Source organism: Grampus griseus (assembly GCF_964374135.1).
Source record: "Grampus griseus genome assembly, chromosome: 3".
NCBI classification, from domain to species: domain Eukaryota; kingdom Metazoa; phylum Chordata; class Mammalia; order Artiodactyla; family Delphinidae; genus Grampus; species Grampus griseus.
Genome location: NC_139019.1, coordinates 143595819 through 143621900, shown reverse-complemented (window position 1 = coordinate 143621900; position 26082 = coordinate 143595819). Strand labels below are relative to the sequence as shown.

Genomic DNA, 26082 nt, shown 5'->3' with positions numbered 1-26082 from the left:
TTTGTTCCTATATAGCTCCATCCCCCACTTCCTATGTTTTCTGTAGTTGTCAATCCTACTAAGAGGTGTCCCCAACCCCTGGGCTGTGGACCAAGGAGAAGACTGGCACTTAATTATTGCATTTTCTTTTGCTTTTTATTTGAGTGTGTGTTTGTGTGTGTGTGTGTTTATATTACTCAGTGACTTCTGCTCCGTAACTTTTCTCAGAGGTATCTTTAAAGTGCTTCTTTGGGGGAATTTTCTCATTTATAGGAAGTTTTAGTCCTAGTTTCTGATTGCTTCAGTTGAAACTGTCTACAAACACAATGGGAAATTGGGGCTTCATACCGTCCACCTCTACCCCAAATGTTGAGAATTAAAAAGAACCAACCTGGTAAAATCCTGGAGACCAAAAGCATGCTAGACAGGGTGGGTGTCAGTGGGGAGCAGCAGCCCCAGGACGCCTCCCTCCTCCCTTGGTGGTTGAATCAGAGGGATGCAGACAGGCTGAGTGTGGTCCGAAGTAAAGGGTTTAAACTCTTTCATTCCTTAGCGGTTCTCTCAGTGACAAAGACAACTGATGAAGGCGAAATAACTGAACGTTAGGAACCGGGCCACACGGCAGGAGGTGAGCAGCTGGCAAGCGAGCAAAGCTTCACCTATTGCTCCCCATCGCTTGCATTACCGCCTGAACCATTACCCCCCCCCCCCCGTCTGTGGAAAAATTGTTGCTGAAATTGGGGACTGCTGCTATTGAGGATCCCTTGCATGTGATTTGAGTAGCTTCTCTCTTGCTTTCAAGATTTCCAATTTGTCTGTCTTTCAACAGTTTACATATTTCAAAAAGGATCTCTGAGTTTATCCCATTTGGAGTTTATTAAGCTTCTTTCTATATGTAGATTAACGTTTTTTTGTTTTTTTTTTAAGATTAACGTTTTTCATCAAATCTGAGAAATTTTTAGCTATTATTTCTTCAAATATTTTACGCTTCTTTCTCTCCTCTCATCTGGGACTCCCATTATACATATGTTGGTACTTTTGATGGTGTCCTGTAGGTCATCTGTTAGGCTCTGTTCATTTTTTAAAAATTTCATTCTAAGCATTAATATAATTCTTTCTCAGACTGTATAATTTCAATTTGGCCTATCTATTAAGTTCTTTCATCTATCTGCTCAAATCTGCTGTTGGGCCCCTCTAGCAAATCTTTCATTTCAGTTATACTTTTCAACTCCAGAACTTCTACTTGGCTTCTTTTTAATAATTTGTCTTCTCATTGCTATTCGCTTTAGTTAGATATTTATTCTCAATTTATCCTTTATTCTGTGGACATGGGCTCTGTGCATACCAGTCGTAAATGGTAGTTATTGTCATAACTCATTAAGATCATACCTAAGGCTCCTTTGAGCTTGGAGACCCTTGGAAACAGCATGGTGCAATACCATTCATGTTTATTAAGCATTTGTTTTTTCAGAATAAATGGTAATGAAGGTTGTGTTCTTGGGGACTATAGTAGGGCTCAATAAATGGGATTCCTTATTTAATTAAAATTAGTGAAAGTATTTTTCTTTTCAGAAGCCTAGTTGTGAGAGATAAAGAACCACATGTTCTGTAGATAGCTGACAAATTTCTTTTACTTGTTTTTGTATCCACATGATTGATGATTGTGAAAAAGCAAACAATGCTAATGGCCACTTTGGTAAAAACACACAGTGTTCAAACCTAAGGAGGATTACATTCTTTGGACAGGCTTTATTCCCAGGATATCAAACCCCTTGGCCATGACAGCAGCTACTGCTTCACATAGCAGCATACGCCACATGTTCACCTTCAATACTTCTCCTGAGAACATAGAAAAAGACAGTAAATTTTCTTTTTACAAATCACTATTAAAGAATCTATGTTACTTCTGGATTTTACTGAGAAGTGAATAGCCCAACCCATAGATGTTTTGGGGCTTTAATTAGAATCACCTTTACCTTAAACTATAAGGGGAAACAATCTAAGAAATATAAGTGTTCTGTTCAAGAAATCTGTTTTCAACTGATGATAAAAGAGATACAAGGCCTGCATTGATTAGATTGTATTTTATCTTTCTTTTTAGAGTTCTTTCCTAGGCCTCATGGTCTGAATTAACTATAAACTTTAACACCATAATGGTGAGATTTTTTTCCTAATGAAGTTTTAGTTCTCAGGCATGACTCTCAGAAATGCCTACTTGCCATGTAACACATTAATTCAGTCTACTTCATTAACTCTTTAACAGGGTAGAGCAAAAAGCCTACAAAAGGTATCATTTTTTTCCCCCAAGGGTAGTTTTCGTTATCAAGAACCACAAAGATTCATTCTGGGACCCTCAGTCACACTGCTTTTGTTGGAAATATCCTATTCCTAGTGGCCTTCTAATTGTTTTTCTTTAGAGTCTTATGGTTCCATCCCATGTGCCTGAGGGTGGGGAAACTAGTCAGTTTGGGAATGGGAAGAATTCCGTTTATGCTTTTATTAGAGCCAGCTCAATTTTGTCTTGTGTATATGATATGGATTAATGTGTAACTGGGGGAAAAATGGGGGGAAGGAGGTGGTTTCCATAAATAAAATAAATTGAAAACCACCTACATCCAACTCAAATAAATGCCTTGTTGGTGCCCAATCCCCAAAATGACTATTGGATGAACCACTCACCAGTTTGTCGATCTTTCTCCACACAATAGCAGCTATCATAGAATTCTGTGAAAGTGGTTGCCAGCTCATAGATATAATCACAGAGAGTGTGGAGAAATAAGTCATCTAAAATCTTCTGCAGAACCTCAGGGAACCTCAAAATGCACCGGCCTAGTTTCCATTCCTTCTCATGGTCCAAAATGATCTTGGTCTCTCGAGCAGCTTTCTGGAGCATTTCTTCATCAATACTGGCCAGACGCGCAATTGACCTGAAAAAATCAGGTAACAGCCATCATTCCCCTTTGTTAAGTACATTCTTTTCCATTGAAACATGTAGTAAGAAGTGACTGATATAAACTAGAAATGATCATCATTTGATTCAAAATAAAACAATGTTGTACCCACAATTACCTGATTCTAGTGAAGGCATACAACAAGTAAGCCGCTGTATTTCCTCTGTCATCCAGCATTTTGTCAAAGGAGAAGATATAGTCATTCAACCGGTTATGGGAAAGATCAGCATATTTGATACAGCCATAAGCAACAGATGTCTGAGCAGCCTTCAATTCCTCTGTGGTTAAGACCTTTTGGAAAAAGAAAAAAATACTTCATAATCCTGTCTCACAGACAAAAGATGGGCGTAAGGAGCATCTAATGGTGCTTTTTAATCAGTAAACTTTAATAAATATCAACACTGAGGTAGGAAAACATGGACCAATCTACAAAGAAGAGAACAATGAAAATACAATTCATCAGCTCTGCATAACGAAGAATGTTTCCATGAGAAACTTGATTTGTAAATTATGAAGTGTCCGCTTGAATACGTTACTCAGTAAGTGAGAAACGGAAAGCACCAATTATTAGTTTATATCCGCTTCATTCCATCAAAGATTCTGAGGTAGCTTACAGGAAACAAGTACAGTAAAATAAAAACAAAAATTAGGGTCAGGTAATTAACTGGAATTAAAATAGGGTGTCAAGAACTGGAGATCTAATATTGTTTTGCTAAATTTGGTCATACATTCTGAAGCATTATTAGGTCACAAGTAAGTAAGTAAGGATTTCTGTTCTGGACATGATGCAGTAGCTTGAAGTAGACTAACCCTTCCAGCAAAATCAACTACTTAAAAGCTGAATAAGTTATATGAAACAACCGTTTGAAGTCACCAGAGAGCATCAACACAAGGACACCATTAAGACAACCAGCTGGCATGCTATCTGTCGGCCAGAAAACCTAACTAGGTTGAATGATATCATCTAGAACCGTTATAATTTTTCATCCACAATGTCAGATGAAATGACTAAAAACCAAGAGGTGAGGTAGGGGGAGGGAGAAACAAGACAACAGAAACAACAAAAACAAGTCAACAGCAACTTTAAAGTCTGGAATTGTTTAAAGAATACTTATTAGCTACAAAGAAGAAAAATAGTAACGTTACAGTGGAGAAACTGATAGTATCACCTTAACAAAGTGATCAAAATTAATATTAACAATCATGAGAAATATCAACATCATGTGCCTCCTGAAATAAAAAAGTGAGAAGAACTCCTATCTTCCCAAGACTGCATAACTGGAATTTAATCATGAGGAAATACCAGATAAATCCAGCTGAGGGACATTCCACAAAAAACCTGACCCTTCGTAAGTGTCAAGATCATGAAAGTCAAAGAAAGAGCAAGGAACTGCCCAGATTAAAAAAGAATAAGGAGACATGAAAACTAAATGCAACATGTGATCTTGGACTAGAAAAAGGACGTCTGTAAGACAAATGGCAAAACTTGACTAAGGTCCGCAGATTAGTGAATTGTATTGCAGCAATGTTAATTTCCTGATTTTGATAATCATACTACGGCTGTAAGATGTTAATGTTTGGGGAAGCTAATATGGGAATTCTTTGTACTATTTTACAATTTTTGTTATGTCTGAAATTATTTCAAAATGAAAAGCTAAAAGAAAAATTTCAAAATGAAAAGCTAAAAAGAAAACTATGATTAAGGTATTCAAATAATGAGACAAAACTGTATGAAAAGCAAAATTTCAATAGACACTTGGAATACAGAACAGCAAAATATCTGAAGTAGATAAATATTCAAAATAAAGCACGGAGAGAAGAAAAGTGAAAAAAAAAGTGAAAGACACTTTGGGAGACCGTCAAAAGTTCTAATATAATATATGTACTTAGAATTCCAGAATAGAATGGGGCAAAGATGCAAGATTTGAAGAAATATGGCTGAGAATTTTCCTAAACTGATGAGGAACCCAACCCACAGGAAGCTCAGCAACTCCCAAGCAAGGTAAGTACAAAGGAAAGAAGGAAACTCCCTAACTCCCTCTCCAAACCAAACCTAGGCAATAAAAAAAACTGCAGGGAGGAATAAAGTTCACAGGAAAGGGTAAATATGTGGATAAATATAAATGAATAGATGGTCTAAAACAAACACTGTACAAAAGACTTGAACAGACCCTTCACAAAAGACACCCAGATGGCCAATAAGCAACAGTCAACATAAATTACTCATCAGAGAAATGCAAATTTTAACCATAGTGAGATGCTAATACACATTCACCAGAAAAGCTAAAATAAAAGACTCACAAAAAGTTATAGTGGAAGATATGGGGCAACTGGAACAATCACATACTAGTGGTGAGAGTGTACAATGGTTACAACTCTGTCCTTGGCACAATTTTTAATAAAGTTAAGCATAAGCCCACCCTACAACCCATCAATGTCATTCCTAGATATACATCCAAGAGAAAAAGTGCATGTACCCATAGAGTGGCTTGAACAGCAATGCTGAAATTAATTTATTTGTAATAGTCAACAAACAGAAACAACCCTAATGTCCATCAACAGAAGAAACATAATACTATTAGCTAGGGACTTCCCTGGTGGCACAGTGGTTAAGAATCCACCCACAAATGCAGGGGACACGGGTTCAAGCCCTGGTCTGGGAAGATCCCACATGCCGCGGAGCAACTAAACTCGTGCACCACAACCACTGAGCCTGTGCTCTAGGGCCTGTGAGCCACAACTACTGAGCCCGTGTGCCACAACTACTGAAGCCTGTGCGCCTAGAGCCCATGCTCCACAACAAGAGAAGCCACTGCACACCTCAACAAAGAGTAGCTCACGCTCGCCACAACTAGAGGAAGCCCGAGAGCAGCAATGAAGACCCAATGCAGTCATAAATACATACATACTATTATCTAGCAATAAAAAGAAATGAACTACTGATACACCTGGAAAACAGAACACACGTTATGATTTCATTAAAGTCCTCAAACAAAAGTGATCTATGGTGACAAGAAACTTTCTGGGGTGATGGAAATATAACTTGATTGGTTGGTGTTATCATGTCTATACATATGTGTGTGTAAAAATTCGTCAAGCTTTACATTTTACTGTATGCAAATCAAGATACTAGCTGAAATGGCCAAATAAATAAAAGAGTCAAAGCAGTTTTTGTTATCATGCAGACTAAACAAATTGATTAGGTGACTAAATTTTCCATTTTTCATCTGATTGTGCCACTTGTGCCTAGGCCAGAACTAAAAGGCAAAACCATTCTGGAGATACCAACTGGGTATACCTGACAACCACCTACTGGAAATAGAGAAAAAAGTATTTTACATTTCATTTTGCTAACAGTGGAAAGGGAACAGATGGGAAGAATGTAGCCTTACAGCCTGCCTTCATGCTCTCTGGATTATCAGTGATCTACCCAAACCAAACAAGACAGTGTGTCCTCAAAGAACCTTTTTTTTGTTTGGCTCTTTGATGTCTACATTTCTTCCTATTCTGTGTCTCTTTCTGTCATTTTACTCTTCTGTTTATAGTAATTATGTTCATTCCAAAATACCACTTGACTTGCAGGAGAGTAAAAGACCTAAGACTCTTTGAATCTCAATCCTTGACCTCTGTTATTCCCATCTTAAATTTTTTTTGATGCTTTTTTTCCATTTTGATGCAGTTCCTCCAAATTCCACACAGATCCAACCTCAGTCCTTTCTAAGGGTGCTATGAAAGCCCATCATGTTTCCTACTCTGATGGCTCGTCAGTGGCCGAGAGTGGTAGGTGTTTACTGCTATGATCATTCTACAAATGCTCCCAGACAAAGGAGCTCAGCAGACGTACACTCTAATGTAGGCTCTTCACTCAGACCGTCTCAATCTTCAATATTCTCCCATCACTGGTTCAAAGCAGTGACAGGTGAACTGCCAATAAGAAGCAGATATTCTATGCCACATTAACAAAGGCGAAAAAGGCCATGGCCTTTTGTAATAGCCAAGAACTGTATTTTCACAATAAATACTCAACAATTCAAGAAACAAACTGTGCAATAAAATCTGAGTACTATAAGCCTGTCAAAAGTGGACTGACTCCTTATAATCCTTCCCAGTTCTCTCAATAAAGACAAAAATAAAAAACCACACCACCATGCATGCTACACAATACACAAATAAGTCTTTGGATTACCTTGTCTCTTTCTTTTTCCTTCAATTTGTCCATGGAGCGTTTTAGTCCTTCTTCCAGAAGGTCTATGAGGCGCACCGTTTCACCTGATCGTGTTTTAAACTTCTTCCTAATAAAATTTAAATGTCCCAGTTAAACAGATTTTGAAGCAGACCTTCCAACTTAGAAATCTTTGAAAATTAAGGTTTGACACTGCCTTATTCAGCTGACAACCAGGGAGGATGCCAAAAGAAAGTAGATACAATCAAGTGTCTTTCATCTATTAACCCTCAACTCCAAGCATTCTATGCTTTAGACCCCTAATAGCATTCTCTACATGTTCACCTTTAATACATTCGTTAAAACGGAAAAAAAGAAGACATCTGTTAATTTGTTCATTTTTCTGAACACAAAGTTTGGCTCAGTTGTTTTACCTTCTTAGAAAATTATTAATTAACTACACTTTTGCTTCTAGAACTGCTTGGGAAATAAGCAAATTCTTAACTGGAATCTTACTTGCATTTCTCTGAATAGTAATTCCACCTGTCCAGTGGTAACCAACCCTAGAAGCATATCGGAATCAGCCTGAGAACTTTAGAACTGGATGCCAGGGCCCCATTCATACTCACTGAAATCAGAATCTCTGTGGATGGGGCAAAAGTACTGATAAGCACTGCCCTGAGTAACTGCACTATTAAAAAGCATTTCATGAGGGGCTTCCCTGGTGGTGCAGTGGTTGAGAGTCCGCCTGCCGATGCAGAGGACACGGGTTCGTGCCCCGGTCCGGGAGGATCCCACATACCGCAGAGCGGCTGGGCCCGTGAGCCATGGCCTCTGAGCCTGCGTGTCTGGAGCCTGTGCTCCGCAACGGGAGAGGCCCGCATATCGCAAAAAAAAAAAAAAAAGCATTTCATGAAAATTGGATTTTACCTATTAAAAAGAAGTTTGCAAGACATCCAAGTCTATGATGTCTGTCTTTTTCTTCCTGTTTTTTTTAAGTTAAAAAAATCCTTCAATCCCAATAATGGTACAAAGGAAGCATGTTTTTCTATCTAACACAAAGTCTGCCAAAGTAATTGTGATACTTCCTGTTAAAGTTATATGTTCAGAGCTGCCTTAAAAAGGATCATCTTGCCCTTCATTATAGAATTAAAACTCCTTTATTATTCCAAAAATACATTAAATACTTCCATAGCTTTCCTTATACCATCCCCTCCCCTCCTTGAGTGTTCCAACAACTTCCAGACCTTCTGTGTGATGAAATGATATCCATCATAAAGCCTAGCCAAAATGTAAGAAAGCCTTCCTTAATGTCTCCACTTTGCAATAACTGGTCTTTCCCATTATTCCCTACCTGCGCCTGCCTTGAATTTTTGCTTTTTGTGTTGGTCTACTCCTCTGACCAGTGGTTCTAATAAGAGGGATGCATACCTGACTACCAAAAGAGCTTTCAAAAACAGATGCCTAATACTCACTGTAGACCTAATAAGTCAGTAACTCTCCTGGTAGGGCCTGGCATGTATATTTTAACAGGCTCCACAGGGAACTGCTCTGCTTTAGATGACAGGCTTCTTCTTCAGGAAGGAGGCCATGTTTTATGTTATCTTCATGTACACACTGTGGAGCACCCAGCCAATGAGGTGCTCAATAAACAGGAAGATGATCAAATAAAATGATAAGTTATTTATTGTAAAAAGCCTTAAAACAGAAAAATTCACTAAAAAATAGATGGCAGAATCTGAGCATTTTAATGTCACTATTTAAAATACGGTAGGCTGCTACTGGCTAACTATCACTGATATTATATTTCTTTTTTATGGGTAGGACACCATAATTACATGATATCGAATGCAGAAATATAAAACAACAACCAAAAAAAGAAGTAAAAAATTCCTTAGCCATTACATGATAAATTAAATGCCAATATATAAATATTGGTGATAAATATCAGACATAAAAGGTAAATGTGTTAATTTTCTCCTAACTGTAGGAATAATCATCTAAATGTTAGTCAAAAAAACCAATAGGGGCTTCCCTCGTGGCGCAGTGGTTGAGAGTCCGCCTGCCGATGCAGGGGATGTGGGTTCGTGCCCCGGTCCGGGAAGATCCCACATGCCACGGAGCGGCCATGGCTCACGGTAAGGACCCAGTGTCTTCTAATTAACAAAAAAGCGCAGCTATACAGAAGAGTCATATGTTACAATTAAATGTCTGATCTAAGGTATTTGGTCTCCATATAATCTTGTATCTAAAATAAATACCCTGACACCCCTAGCCTGCCTTTTACATGCTTAAATTAGGGCTTTTGTACACTGGCTTGTTAAGCATCTTGAGCTAGCTTATGCAGTTTTTAGAAACATCACCCACTTTTACGTGATGGTAGTATTTAGGTCATGTCACCAAATCTAAAATGATAATGGTGATTAGTTAAGTGATCCTAAGACAATATTAAATGTAAGATGTTAAAAATTTCTCTGAATTCTCCCTAAAAGGTTACATTCTCTGGCAGTGATAAGACATAGGTACAAAACATCTCAGCTGCATACACCACTACAGCATATGTAGACTATGGTATCAAATGAAATATAGCCTCTTTCAAAGAAATCTGGGGGTCAGGTGTGTCATTTCCACCTTCAGATTTTCCAGACTTACTTGTCTTCCCCCAGTACCACACCAAATCCAGCATGAGACACTCGAGTTACTGCAGGGTCATACCAACCAATCATTTGAGCACCACCAAATATTGTCTGGAAGTGTAAAGACTACAAAGAAATAGAAAGAGAAAGTTACTTGCTAAACTTTCTAATTAAAAAAATGACTGAAAGCTCTTCTGCTTAGGAATAAAAATTTGTAAAATTCAAATCACTCACACATCTTGTAAGGCAAGTAAAGTTGTAAAAGCTCTTCTTTATTCCTTATACATGAGAAAAGGAACACCCTTTCAGTTTACAGAGACAAGCGGGAAAGCTGAGAGGTGTACAAGTTTGGCCAAATCCAAACCCTGTTCTTTTCCTTATATTACATTACTTTTCTGAATTTTTGTAGGGAAATTTATAGGGTCTTATAGAGCCAAATGCCTCACCAACTGGACAATCTAAACATATACAAATCTTCAAACTCACTTACTTGTCCACTGTCTACCACATAGATGATCATATCTGCTTTTTCCTCAAACAGTCTTTGTTTAATAGCAGCCAGGTCAGATGTATCATAGGTATAACCTCCATCTGATTTTACTATGGTTAATGGTATGGAACATCCTGGAACAAACACAATCTTTCTGCCATCATCCACTTGCACAAATCCTAGAAAAAAAAAAAAACTTTATTAATAATGTTAAAAGAATCTTAAAGGACTATAAATGCTTAGCCATTATAGGATATTTATTAGAGAGCTCAAAAAAAAAATCACAGGATTTTTTCCCTCAATGTGACCTAGTATGAGCCTTGGAAAATGGCTATTGTCAAGGTTGTCTGGGCACCCAGGGTGTGTTCAGGGCACAGGTGAGATATCCTGGCAGTTTTCTGGACTAACACTACACTCTTCATAGAGCATCCCACTGGAGCCCAAACTCTTCATAGAGCATCCCACTGGAGCCCACCTGCTCAGCAGACACAGAACACGGAAATCTGTGCTTTGTTTTCAAGCTGGAGTCATAGCCTTCCTTTGGGAGGAGGATGCAATTTTTATCGTTACCTCTTAAAATGTATTCATTCATTTACAGTTTTAAAGTTAAAACTGCAATAGAGTTCAGGAAACAAACATGGCAGGATTTAGCATTTAGAATGGTTAGTGAAAAGTAAAAATAAAATCATGTTCATACACTCATAATGAAAAAGACAAAATTCTTGGATGCAAGAAAGGACAGGAGAGTACATGACGGTAAAAACAGCAATCTTTGAGTGCATGCTACTATGTGCTAAATACTATATTAAGCCTTAAATTCAACCTTCACAATAACTCTCTGCAGTAAATATTGTTATTACTGTTTTTTTTTTACACTTTAGGAAACTGATGCTTGGTAAGGTGAAGGCACTATAAAATGCTGGTTAAAAACAAACTCTGGGGCTTCCCTGGTGGCGCAGTGGTTGAGAGTCCGCCTGCCGATACAGGGGACACGGGTTCGTGCCCCAGTCTGGGAGGATCCCACATGCCGCGGAGCAGCTGGGCCCGTGAGCCATGGCCGCTGAGCCTGCGCGTCCGGAGCCTGTGCTCCGCAACGGGAGAGGCCACAACAGTGAGAGGCCCGCATACCGGAAAAAACAAAACAAAACAAAAAACAAACTCTGAAGCCAGACTGCCCAGGTTTGAATCTCAGACTTATTACTTATTAGCTATGTAACTCTGGGAAGTTACTAACTTCTCTGTGCTTTTCTCATTATTAAAATTTCATTATCGTAAGTGTACAAATAAAATATGCTAGAGAGGGTAGAGAAAAGGGAACCTTCTTACACTGCTGGTGGGAATGTAAATTGGTGCAGCCACTATGGAAAACAGTATGGAGGTTCCCCAATAACCTAAAACTAGAGTTGCCATATGATCCAGCAATCTCACTCCTGGGCATATATCTGGACAAAACTATAATTCGAAAAGATGCACGCACCCCTATCTTCACAGCAGCACTATTTGTAATAGCTAAGACATGGAAACAACCTAAATGTCCATCAACAGATGAACGGAGGGAGAAGATGTGGTACGTATACACAATGGAATATTACTCACCCATAAGAAAGAATGAAATAATGCCATTTGCAGCAACATGGATGGACCTAGAGATTATCATACTAAGTGAAGTAAGTCAGACAGAGAAAGACAAATACCATATGATATCACTTATATGTGGAATCTAAAATATGACACAAATGAACCTATCTACAGGACAGAAACAGACTCACAGAGAACAGACTTGTGGTTGCCAAGGTGGGGGGAGGGAGGGAGTGGGAGTGTGGGGTTAGCAGATACAAACTATTACATATAGAATGGGTAAACAAGGTCCTACTGCACAGCACAGGGAACTATAGTCAGCATCCTGTGATAAACCATAATGGAAAAGAATACGAAAAATATGTATTTACACATACATACACACACACACATATATATATATATATAACTGGATCACTTTGCTGTACAGCAGAAATTAACACAACATTGTAAATCAACTATATCTCAATTAAAAAATTTTTTTAAAATTCATTATCTTAAAAGTATGGTCCCTAGGCTCCAGAACGTGACTAACAAATACCATTTGTCATTCAAGGAACCAAGTTTCCTTGCAGATATCAGATTGGTTGAATCCAGATCTAAGGCAAATGGTCGAAAAACATAAAAGATATTAAACCTTACAATAATGCTAAAAACAATCCAGTTGTCACATCTGGAAGATATTAAGAAATTAATTTATTATTCTGAAAATTGATAAAGAAAGAAAAATAAAGGACCAAGAATTTATACTGTTTGTCTTCTATGAATTGTACCTCAGGATAATCAAAATGATTATGTGACAAAGTTCTGCACATGAGAATTCCAGGTAACAAAGGAATGACAGAATGCCACCGTTTTCCAATCTCTAATGAAATAATGGAACAAAGTCATGACAATCAACAGCTGCTAAAACCTCTAGGGGAAAGTCTAATGGGGAAATTAAAGGATAGATCAGGCTGACAACACCTAAACCCACTAATTCATCTTAACATCATAGTAAGAGAGCCAACCAAAAATTGGCATTCTTGCAAATTAAACAAGACAAAACAAAAAAGGGAAGAAAATAAAAACACAAACCAGAATTTAATCAAACCTCTAGAAAATACAGATAGAGGAATTGTTACATAACATTATATGGGAATCTCTGTAAGACAAACAGCCTAGTTTCTTCAAATAAATGAGAAAAAAGGATGGGGCTAATGGAGAGAAACCCATGACCTACAGAATTTATAGCAAACAAATGTGCAGACACTGAAAAAAAATACTCATGATTAAAAAAGATTATGAATCAACTTGGGAAATTTGAACTCCTGACTCACTATTTAATATTAAGGAATTATTAACTGTCATGGAATAATAATGGTATTGTGGTTTCGGGGTGGGATGAAGGGCCTGTTGTTTCAGAGACAAACCAAAGCAGTTATACATGAAATTATATGATATAAGCAGTGTATATAGGAAGGTACTGACATAGTAAGATCGGCCTGCATTCATAATTAAGTTGGGTAACAAGTGCATGGAGTTGGGGATTACTAGAATATTCCCTCCGCTTTTGCCTATGTTTGAAAATTTGTATAATAAAGTTAAAAAAAAAAACAACTCACCTCTATCTTCAAACTCCTTCACAATATCATTCATCATATCTTGATAGAAGGATTCTCCCCTCTCTATTAAAGAGATGTCCAACGCCTCATAGATTTTATTAAACTCTAGGGAAAAAGTTACCAAATAAAGAAAATGTATAATTTAAACAAATAGGAAACATGCATCTTACCTTAAAAGAAATTATTTAATTGAAGCATTTGGAAGGAAATTAATTACATGAAAATGTATGAAACAGAGCATTACATATATACTGCCACTTTGAAAATTTGGAAAGAATATAGCAAGATACATATCAAAATTATTAATAGTGGGGAGGAATACAGATAATGTATTTCCTTTTTTCCTGTCTACATTTATTTTGTTCCTGCAAGGAACAAATACCTACTGTAATTTTAAAAAAATTTACTCTTAGGGGGCTTCCCTGGTGGCGCAGTGGTTGACAGTCCGCCTGCCGATGCAGGGGACACGGGTTCGTGCCCCGGTCCGGGAAGATCCCACATGCCGCGGAGCGGCTGGGCCCGTGAGCCATGGCTGCTGAGCCTGTGCGTCCGGAGCCTGTGCTCCGCAACGGGAGAGGCCACAACAGTGAGAGGCCCACGTAACGCAAAAAAAAATAAATAAAAAATAAAAAAAATAAAAAATTTACTCTTAGAAAATGTAAATGAGAAGAAAAAAAGAAAAGCCTTTCCTATTTGGAGTTCAACTGTTTACTGAATTTTCTTATATAGTTTTTTTCTAATTTGTATCATTTATCTGTTTCTCTAGCCACGCATTAGTGACACAAGATAACCTACAGTAGCACAACACATTTTACTGCCTAGTGTGGCAAAACAGCCCTCAGCCTTTTCCAAAGATCTACTGGCTATTCTTGTTCATTTATTCCTCAAAGTGACCTTTCAGATTATGTTAAAATTGTCTTAAAACCACAAATGAATGTGGAGAACTAGGGGATTCTGCATGACACTCTGTCCAAACATTCTATTCCATCCTTTTGTGTATTTCCCTTCATTTTAGCCCTACGCATTCCTGGATAGACTTATTCCTAACTATTTTTATAGCTTTGGATGCTACTGTGAATAGCATCTTTTTCTCTTCTACTTTCTTTCCTAACTAATTTTTCCTGACTTCTGAGGAAGTTAAATTTTGCACCTGCCTGTCTTTATAAACTTTCTTTGCAGTTTCAACTTCAGAAAATACTTAAGAAAAATAATTTGCTAGTCCTTGAAAATTTAACATGTCATTCAAGGTCAATTTTGAATACTCAAGAAACTGTATGCAATAGTATCTGTTAGATGAATGAACAAAGCCCAGAAACTCACCTTGGCGGGAGACATCACAGATAAGCTTCCAAGCTTTTATGATGTCTGGATTTTTACTCTGGAGCAAAACAACACACTGGTATGCTCTCTTCTTAAATTCCTCCTCGGTATCAAATCTCTTCTTGGATTCCTGTGTTTAAAAAAAAAAAAAAAAGGTAAGGTTTGTAAAGAGTGACCCCCATATTTCTAGATAAAAAATTTGTACATTTCTCAAAAAGACCTAGACAAACCCCACAAATAGACCAGAGTGAGGAAGTAAAAATTTAGAACACCAGAACAAGTGCTCTATCTCAACAAAGAGTATTGTTACAAATGAATGCGCCAATAAAACCCTATTATTGCCTCTGAAATAATTTTTCTTAAAAATATAAAATTCTTGGGCTTCCCTGGTGGTGCAGTGGTTGAGAGTCCGCCTGCCGATGCAGGTGACACGGGTTCGTGCCCCGGTCAGGGAAGATCCCACATGCCGCGGAGCGGCTGGGCCCGTGAGCCATGGCTGCTGAGCCTGCGCGTCCGGAGCCTGTGCTCCGCAATGGGAGAGGCCACAGCACTGAGAGGCCTGCGTACCGCAAAATAAATAAATAAAAATATAAAATTCTCACCACAGTGCTACCTCTACTTTTCCAATTCACACCAATGCTAGGTTCCAGGAGAGTAATAATGAATAGCTAACAGATGAGGAGGAATTTTCTGGGCTCTATTTTCCATTCTGGATGAGCAATTTTTTTTGTAATTAAAAATAAAATTGCTTTCATTGTTTTTATATCTATTTTGAAAGCAACACATGCTTACTAAAAAAATATATATATATATTGTTAATCCCATCCCAAACTCACCAGCAATAACATTTTGATGGAAATTCTAGACATTTCTTTATAATTACAGATCTATGTGTTTAAAAAAAACTGGAAATATATGGCTTTTCTTTTACCTTGGTTTTAAAATTTAGCAATGTATTAAAAAATTTTATTGCATTAATAGATTTGCCTCATTATATTCAGTGCACAGAATCCCAAGAGACTGTAAGTTATTTCACCCACCAGTAAACAATTTATTTTCAATTTTTTCATTAGAAAATACATACCAAAATACAAAAATAACTTCAAAAAACCCAGTAACAACCAACCAAAAGACCCACAAATGTTTACTTTTTAATGCAGTAATCCTATTCTTGGGATACTGTCTATCATAAGGAAACAATTTTAAAAAGGAAAAAGACCTACAGTATGAAGTTTGAGCTCCCCCCAAATGGGGGAAGAAAATCCAACAATAGGGAGTGAAATAAACTTTGGTCCACAAATCCAAAATAATGTGCTGTTATAAAGTAACATGAAAGAGTTTGATAAAATGTTTAACAGGCAGAATATAAAAATGATATTATAACCACAAATGATATAATACATGTTTGAATGTTTGTATACGGATAAGTAAAGGAGTCACACTAACTGATTTAAAATTATGGTTTATGGTAAATTGTCTTTAAAAAACTGTTTATATATACTTAACAACGCTTTCAAAATATATAAAATGAAGATGAAAACTACAGCATCAGAAATTTTTAAATATTAAAATGTATTTTGACTAACAAACTCCTAAATTCACTTAAGAATGGGTAATGTAGTAGAATTAAATTTTTAACATACACCAATAAAAAAAGCAAGCATGATGTGTTAAGGAACAGAGTTTAGCAACTGTTATAGTAGCTTCAAATACCATTTTAAACTCCCTAAGGAAAACAAATAATTGTGATAAATGATAAACACACAAATAATAGAACAATAAATGAAATCAAACCTTATAAAAAGCCTGAAGATCCCCAATGGGAGGTGAAACTGTTAGGTAATCCGGAAATCTGTCTTGCAGGTGAGCAATGAGCATGCCAAACTGGGTTCCCCAATCTCCTACATGGTTTAATCTAATACCAAAAACAGAACATAAAATCACTTTAAAATGATAAACATGGTTAAATTAGAGGAATTATATTCCATTAGGAACCACTAACATTAAGTGCCAGTACATCACATTTAGTAATATATTTTTATGGAGGTGTTTCCTCAACTGGTCTGAGAGGCAAAGACCAGGTCTGTTATGTTTAGCATCGCATACCCAGGAATGGAGGCTGCAAACAGCAGGCCTCTAGGATTTGCTGAATGAATTTCCTATCAGTGGACTGTGATCTGTTTATTGTGTAGTTAACTGGGACAATGGCAGCTGGGCCAATGTTGGTCATTACCACAATTTTATGAAAATTTAACTTTTCAACTAATTATCTTAGTGTAATTAGTGGTTCCCAAATGTCAATGGACAAAATTTTTCAAAATATGTCAATCCAACCACTTCTCATTCCTCACGGCTTTCATCTAATCTCAAACCACCAGATCATCTCTTAACTGGATTATTAAAACAGCCTTCTAATTCATTACTATAGTTCTCCCTTAGTTGCCTAGCTTCTTCACAGGAACCAGAGTAATCTCTAATTAGATTACATGCCCTACTAACTTAAGACTTTCCAATAACTTCTCACTGCACTTAATAAAATCCCAATTTCCTACCATGGCCTACAAGGCCCAGCACCATCTGTTTCTTGCTTACCTCTCCCACTAGACTATATACCCCTAGTATACACGAGGCAATCAAGAAATATTTGTGGAACAAATGGGGGAGCTTTTTCCTTGGTTCCGCCTCCTACCCCAAGTCTTAAAAGCTGTTAGTCCAGAGGAGGGGCCAAGGACATAATTTAAAAGCCTAATGGGTGATTATGAAGCAGAACCACACTGATGAATCACTGATTTAGTCAAAGATTCTTTCTCAAGTGACATTTTCCCTTGTCTATAGAAATCTCCAAAGAAAGCCAAGAGTACATACCGCAGCACGTTATATCCTGCAAACTCAAAGAGGCGGCACATGCTCTCTCCTATGATCGTCGACCTGAGATGGCCTACATGCATCTCTTTAGCTATGTTGGGAGAGGAAAAGTCAACTACAACCTAGGATAAATAATAAAGATTTTTTTTAAAGGGGTATAAACATTTTATTCTGCTAACACATTCATTAATAACATTTAATAATAAACTTAAGACTTAAACAGTAGCTTGCATTGTAATTCAATTGTGTTAGGTTGTCTGATGAAACCTGTCCATTATTAACTGAAAAATAATCAAATTTGTTTAAACAAATTCTATTCTCTAATCTATTCTCTATTTCAGAGATAACTCATAAATATCGGTTGGCTACCTCAAATGCTTTATGGAATGAAAGGAAAAATCACATAGCAATCAAGACCCAGGGGAAAAGTTACTTCACAGCTGTGTTCATAATCTCAAAATATTAATGATTAAATCTCAGTAGAAGTAAAAGCCATTCCTAGTTATAACTAACACAATTCTAATGTATTATTATATCAATCAAAAATTGTACATATACCTTTTTGTTTTCTCCAATGGCAGGTAGTTTAACACCATTCACCAAGAGGTTGGTCAACTGTTGTGATACAAAGCCCTTTCTTAAGTGGACATTAATAAAACCTAAAGAACAATAGAGAAGAGAAAAAAAATCAGACAGCCTCCAAACTTGAGGATTGCTCACCCCCAAAGCCTTTCTCAATTTCACTTATGCTGGTTCCAGAGCCTTAGTCTGGTTCTGGCAAAACTTTTCAGGCTTCCAACACCACTTGGGGCCTTGGCTTGAGCACTCCTGTAAGTTCCCTGTTTCAGCATCTATTTCAAACTTTCACCACTCTCCTGAAAGCTTCTTACTTCAGGGCCCCTTCACTCTCAGCAAATGATTTATTTACCTCTTAACAGAAAAGAGGTGATTCTTTCGTACAGAATACCTGCCATGGTCTATCTCCTTTTTGCTGATGAAGAACTAAGCCAGAGGGAGAAAAAGTTAACTCATCCAAGACCAGTGTGGCTAAGTCTAGTTTAAAACTACAGTTTCCTAACTCTCAATCTAAGGTGCTTTCATCATCTTGTTCAGTATACAAGTTATAACCCTATGTTTATATTTAAAATGGTTTTCTTGGGAATTCCCTGGCGGGCCAGTGGTTGAGACTCCGCACTTTCAATTCTGTGGGCCCGGGTTCAATCCCTCGGTCGGGAAACTATTGGTAAAAATCCTACAAGCTGCGTGGCACAGCTAAAAAAAGTTTTCTTATTTCTAAAGGACTCAGCAATCAATACAACTACTTAAGAAAGATAACATTATGACATACCAGGACCAGCAATTTCAACTTTTTCAATATATTCATTGTCTGGGAGGTGTTTGATAATGTTTCCAGCAATTTCCCTTGGATTAACTTTCTGCTCCTTGGTTTTGAGCATCTATAAAACATAAATGATTCATTACACAACAGGTTTCAGCAAGGTAGTAGGAAATGCACAACTGACAAAGCATCAGATGCATTTGACATAAGACCCATCAAAAGGCAGAAAAGCAGAGACCAAAACCTTGTAAAGGGATTGATTAAAGCATCAGACATCAAAGTGCCAGAAGGAATAAAAAAGTGCCAAAACCACAGGACCTCCATTTGAAAATGAGTTGCCAAAACTAGCTAGAACTTTTTAATGAAGACTTCTAAAGTCTTTAGTTATAATGCCCGTTTCCAGGATATTCACATTCCTAATTTGCAAATATTCAGAGTTGAGTAATAAACAGCACCCTTATAAACTTAACCCCAGCGTAGACACATAAAAATTATCTAGAAAAAAATCTGGTCTCTTTAGATGAAGCCTTTCTATTCAGCAATGAAAAGAAAGAAAAAGTCCCAAACCAGGGGCAATAAACTACTAACACATTAGACAATGTAGCTCTTAAAAACAGGGAACTCCTCTGCCTGAATATGAAATACACAAGCCCACCTCAAAGACACATCTCCACCAAATATTTGATGGGAATGCTGGTTCCAGACAGCTAACTTTTAATCCCTCAACAATAACACAAAGCCATCCTGGACACAAAAGGAGGGAAGTGCCAAAACAATACCAACTATTACCCTTAAACATTGAGAAAATATATATATATATATATATATATATAATATATATATAATTTAAATATTCAAATTAGTGGTTTTTAAAAATTAAAAACATACATATTCCCTTTCTTCAAGATTTTCCAGAACCGTGGAAAATGTTTTCACTGAGGATACAATTTGATATTATTTATGCAAATGGTAATAATTATAATGCTTAAGAAAATCAAGTCATCAAGAATGCTTTATAATAATATAATCACCTGAGAGATACCCATAGCACTATTACACTGATAGTCCCCAAACTTGGGCTGTTGACTTGGTGTCACTATCAGTGGAGGATTTTCCAAATCTGGATAGGCAGCCTTAATGGCACAACCAAAGACCTCTTGTAGGCAACTATTGATGTTAAGCATATTTTTAGTTGGTTTGCTCCTTTCTGCTTGAAGACTCTGTAAGAAAAGAATGAAAATGTCAATAAATTCTAAATTATCATACAAAATTTTCCCAAATATTTTGCGAAACCTTGAAATGTCTTCAGAAGAACTGAAAGGTAATATACACTGATAGTGTAATGCTCTCATACCTAGGATATGCTGAGAAACATTAATAGGACAAGTCTATCCCATAGCATCTAAGACATACATGTAAAAACGTCCTGAGTACTTTCTTTCTACAGTTATTTATTTATTTATTTATTTTGCGGTACGCGGGCCTCTCACTGTTGTGGCCTCTCCCGTCGCGGAGCACAGGCTCCGGACGCGGAGGCTCAGCGGCCATGGCTCACGGGCCCAGCCGCTACGCGGCACGTGGGATCTTCCCGGACCGGGGCACGAACCCGCGCCCCCTGCATCGGCAGGCGGACTCTCAACCACTGCGCCACCAGGGAAGCCCTCTACAGTTATTTTATCAGAACAGAAATTAGCAATAGAGAGTAAGGGGCTGATTGGATTTTCTCAGCTTCCTTAAAGCACAGAGAAAATAATACAAAATAAACCCTAAATAACTTCTTATCAAATGCTGGAACTGAAAGCTCTATGAACAAAAGAAATAAAAAAATATATTCTCTCCATTAAAATGTTGACCCCTTCAAGGCATGAAATGAAACAGATAAAAAATACTGCTGGGTAATATTAATATATCAGAATAACAGGTTGTTTTGTCTTACTGCTATTCCCATGTTGGACTACTACTACCTCCTATTTCTCACTTTCTCTGAAGTGGAATATATTCACATAAGATGTGTAGAATTAATTAATTACCTCTATTATTGCACTTTTCATACCTTCTCCAAATTATCTGTCTGTATCACCAGACTTCTGATTGCAAAGAAAGTGTCCTATTTATGGCTCTATCCCTGGCACCTAGCATTCTACCTGCCATGTAGCAGGTCAAGATGACTGGTGACTGAACACATACGCTCATAATGGAATACAAATGAAAATGCTGCTACAAAGTAATCACAACTTTACATCAGTCAAAATGCCAATGATGTGCAATATGAATGACAACAACAATGAAAACTATTATTCGAGTAGTACTGAACTGAGTACTACTGAGTAACTTGAGTCTCAAGAACTGAGTCAAGTGCTTTATTTATTTATGTGCATTATTTTACTTCATCTACATAACAAAAATTCGGTTTGTGACTACTATCATCACTTCCTTGTGGGCTAGAGATTAAGTAACTGGCCAAAGATAACAAAGGCAAGTGGCAAAGTCAGGATTCATGGTCAGTACTGCTGGAATGGAGCATTTCAGGTTCTATGCTTCCTCATCACCCTCTCTACCATATGGAAGAAATTATATTCTTTAAACTCACTAAAATACTGATTTAAAATTTTAGTTAGTCAATAATTGACTCCCCTGTGATGCCACACTCAAAAAAGGGGAAGATATGCTTATCACAATCTAAAGGTTTCCAATAACAAATACTGGGTTGGCTAAAAAGTTCATTCGGGTTTCTAACATCTTAATGGAAAAACCCGAACAAACTTTTTGGCCGACACAATACTAAAGTTTTTAGATATGATCCTAAGACCCAAAACCAATTGTAGATAAATCTCAATCTATTTTTAAAGGCTGGGAATATCAGTATATATGTATGGATGTGTGTATGTTTTTGTGTGTATATATGTAAACACATGTATATGAATCCATTGTACTTGATTTCTGCACCATGCAATTAAGTATTTGACTATAATTAAATACTTTTCCCCAACCTGTTTCGTATGTGCAAGTCTTTTCTCCCCCAAAATGGTAAGTTCCATGAGGTTAAGAAATATTACATACGGTACAAACACCTTTGCTATAACTCACTATAAGCATTCTGAAACACCTCACATTATGCAAAAAAAAAAACAACAAAACCTCCTAAAACCACAGAGCTTATGAGAAAATTAGCATCAGAAGCAGATTACTCAAAATCTCTGATTTTGTAATAGGAGTACCATCACATAGCAATCTTAACATTGTCACTGGTGAAAAACGTACCCATAATTCTAATAAGTACTAAGTAAATATAAGACTTAATCTTGGGCGGGGGGAAGACAGCTCAGTAGGAGGGGGTATACGGAAGAGTTGAGGCTGTTGAGTTAATGAAAACAAGGGCAAAAATGTCTCTGAGACAACCATCCAACACGTGTTTCTAACTCAGAGCATGTGGCCAAAGTGAGCCAGAGGAAGAGGGTAGGGAGAATGGGCATCCCGCACTATTTATTCTTCTGTGGCTTGCTGTTCTCTGTTGGGTACTTTGTATTCAGTGCTGTTACTCAGTAGGGCAAAGTATCTACGAAAGAACCAATATGCCTTCCACATTACACTGACGGAATTCTCCTATTTACAATTAGAGCTAGTTCCCATTATGAAAATGTGTATTAGAATACATTGTACTTCCTTTTGTATCTCTTCCCTCCTAGACTCTAGCACATATTAGGCATTTAACAATACCTCTGAATTGAAATAAATATAATAGGGAAATGAGTAGAAGTAAGTGCAGAATGAATGAGGTAATCAGAAAGGTGAGATATTTTGGGGGCAATTCCATGGAAAAGGAATTTTGTGATTTTAGAAGACTCAAAGCTATTTTAAGCGGAAGAGATCACAGTAGGTAATAAAAAAGACTTCACGGGAGTGGGGCAGGCAGAGTCTAAGATGAATAAATGGGGTAAGCTTTGGAAAAAAGGTATAATGCCAATGCAGCCTGGCTGAAAGTAGTACACACACAGGAGAACAATTATGGGAGTGAGGTCATCCTCTAGGATGTGTCATCAGCAGACCTGAAAGGCAGGCCAAGAAATTAAAACCCCAACTGAAGCAAGCTCACTATGTTGACAAAACTTATAAACACCGTTAGATCATGAAGTCATTAAATAACCAGTACAACACAAGCTTCCTGGAAAAAAATATTCTGAAATTTTAAGTGGAAAAAAATATATATATGACATTGTAAAATACGAAAGTAAAACTGTACAATAACCAACTTAAAGCAGAGAAGGGCTGTGGGTGTATTTAAAAATATTTCCATTTGATAGAAGCAATTATGTAAAATTAAGCTGGCCAAACACTTAGTATGATGAAACATTTCAAAGGGCCCTAGAAGGACAAGAGCAATTGCTCCATTATCTGCACCAAAAACTGAGTCCTAACTTGTCTCATGCAGGGAGAAAGGACATGGTTTCTTCACTCCTTTTTCCAAATTCCTCAGGGCATGCTTTCAGAATCTTCGATAACAAGGATTTTAAAAAAAGACACAATAATTTAAATTGTAGAATGAAACTAGAACCTAGAGTACTCACCTTTTGAAGGATATTCAGCCGATACTTTAATTTTAAATTTTCTTCCCGCAACTGTTCCAAATTTGAAGAAGCTTCTGAACAGCTGCAGTTTTTCAACCGATCAATTTCAGCAGTCAGAAACGTAATCTCTTTCTCCTAGGAAAGAAAAGCCACTTTGTTCGGTCCGTCACAACTGATGATTCCCACGACGTGATAAATTGAACCACAGGCTTACTTCCTCCTTTCCCCTCCTCTCCACCTGGGTGTGGCAGAGGTGATGGGAATGAAGGAGTTTCCTTAGGATAAGCTGTGAGTTTTCTTCCTTGAGGTTTTTGATGACATTAGGATATTATCCTTGATAAGAAAAAACGAAGCACGTGTGTTGGCGGGGAGAAACAGGAGTGTTAAGCATGCAAGGGGATAAGCTTCAGATCGCTTGTTTCTTTTTTGGCTCAAGTGCCACCCCTTCCGCCTTTTCTGAGACACAAGGATTTTCCCATTTTTTCCTCTCTTTGTTTCCAGGGTCGTAGGTCCTAGCCTAGATGTTCTCCTCCAACTAAAGACATGTCCAGTCAAAAGAAAATCAAGCTTCCAACCTAACTGCATTACTAAGGGAGACACGCCCTCACTTTAACTGTCAGATTGTCTACCTGGACATAACTACAGCCGAAAACATTGCCATAAATGAGCATACGTTATGTTACAGGCACTGAGCTAACACTTTTCAGAAATTATCTCTATTATTCTTATCACAACCCAGCGAGAGGGTACTTACAGCCCCACACGGACAAAGACCATGCGAGGAGAGCGGTAAAGAACGTGCCAATCTACCTGACCAACTTGTACTGTTGTGAGGGATTTAGCATAAAGCAGTTCCCGTGATGGGATGACACTGCGTAACCTACATTCCCATCACCCCTCCCACCTCTCCCTACCTGAGCCTAGAGGGTAAGGGAACTGTCACTTTTTGACAAAGTATGACAGTTCTTCCCCCCACGAATACTGAGGGCAAGAGAGCAAACTCCTGCTTGATAATGAACGACTGCACGGGCTTTTCAGGATTCCTCTTGCTCAGCAGCACGGCGAGAACGGTGGCTGAGCTGCAAACAGGACCCAGGGCCCCTCTGCCTGGTCCCGCGCTTCCACCGAGAGCGCGCGCGTGCTCGGGAAAAGACGAGCACTGCTCGAGGCTGTACTCAACACGCCAGGCTCCAGCACCCCACCCCCCGGACACGCTGGCTTGGGGAAGTCAGAGAGAGGGGGACCCTCCACCTCGCTGAACGTCACCGTCACCCGGGCCTGGAAACCACGGGTTCTTCCTCTCCCACCTCTGGGAGAGCGTTTCTGGGAGGGCATTAGCTTCCGAGGCAGCGCAGGCCGGTCCCCACCTCGCTGCCGTCGCCTTATCGCTGCCCGGGCAGGAGCCGGGCCCCGGCGCCTCCCTTCCAAACCTTCCCACCGGACCCACGCGGTCCCACCTGCTGCAGCAGCCGCGCGGAGCAATGAGCAACCAAACCGTCCATCCTCTCGTCAGCGGCTTACACACCAAGCCGCCGGAAGCGGAAGCGGCAAGCCCCGCCGGAAGCGGAACCCCTCTCCCTCTGCTCTTCCCGGCCCCGCCCAGCCGTCTCGTGGGTGTCGCCTCTGCTGCCCCCTGGTGAAATCCAGGAGACACTGCGGGGAGAACCCGCGGGAATTTTCTGCCAGGATTGGGGGCGGGGGCTGCAGCCTTTAGATTCTGATGTTGGGACGAGGGCAAAGGATTTGAGGGGAATCGGACCAGAGCTGCTCTGTGCTCGACTGACTTGGACAGAGGCACTTACCTAAAGCCTTTGTCTCTCAAGGGCTTCATTTAACCCCTCCGTGAAATGGGTACAGAACTAACAAAAGCCATTAATTTATTCAACAGAATTTATTATGTCCATTAATATGCCAGCACACTGCCAGGCGCTGGAACACAGCTGGAAGCAAGTCCGACAAGGTCCTCACTTTCATGGAAGTTACATTTTGGAGGGAATAGATATACCAGACAAGAAAGTAAATAACAGTTAAGAATCCGCCTACCGGGCTTCCCTGGCAGCGCAGTGGTTGAGAGTCCGCCTGCCGATGCATGGGACACGGGTTCGTGCCCCGGTCTGGGAAGATCCCACATGCAGTGGAGCGACTTGGCCCGTGAGCCATGGCCGCTGAGCCTGCACGTCTGGAGCCTGTGTTCCTCAACGGGAGAGGCCACAACAGTGAGAGGCCCGCGTAACGCAAAAAAAAGAAAAAAAAAAAAGAATTCTCCTACCAATGGAGGGCACACAGGTTCGAGCCCTGGGCTGGGAAGATCCCACATGCCACGGAGCAACTGAGCTCGTACGCCACAACTACTGAGCCTGCACTCTAGAGCCCAAGAGCCACAACTACTGAGCCCGCGCACCTAGAGCCTGTGCTCTGCAACAAGAGAAGTCACTGCAGTGAGAAGCCTGGGCATTGCAACGAAGAGTGGCCCCTGCGCACTGCAACTAGAGAAAGCCCGTGTGCAGCAACAAAGACCCAACTCAGCCATAAATAAATAATTTTTTTTTAAAAAAGAAAGTAAATAACAATCTTGAGGGTTTTTTTTTTTTTG

At 38.7% G+C, this 26082-nt stretch overlaps 1 protein-coding gene across 1 annotated transcript; it reads right to left on the bottom strand.

Moving 5' to 3' along the window:
- Positions 1-1473: 1473 nt before the first annotated feature.
- RARS1 (arginyl-tRNA synthetase 1) lies at positions 1474-25034 on the bottom strand. The gene is made up of 15 exons (XM_082650924.1): positions 24947-25034; positions 23490-23624; positions 19956-20144; positions 18934-19042; positions 18144-18244; positions 17586-17707; positions 16515-16635; positions 14721-14850; positions 13401-13505; positions 10219-10397; positions 9745-9854; positions 7117-7222; positions 3049-3221; positions 2659-2906; positions 1474-1818 (listed from the first exon to the last, which is right to left on the bottom strand). The coding sequence occupies exons 1-15, from the start codon at positions 24989-24991 to the stop codon at positions 1709-1711; spliced, it is 1983 nt and encodes a 660-aa protein (XP_082507050.1). The 5' UTR covers positions 24992-25034; the 3' UTR covers positions 1474-1708.
- Positions 25035-26082: the final 1048 nt, after the last annotated feature.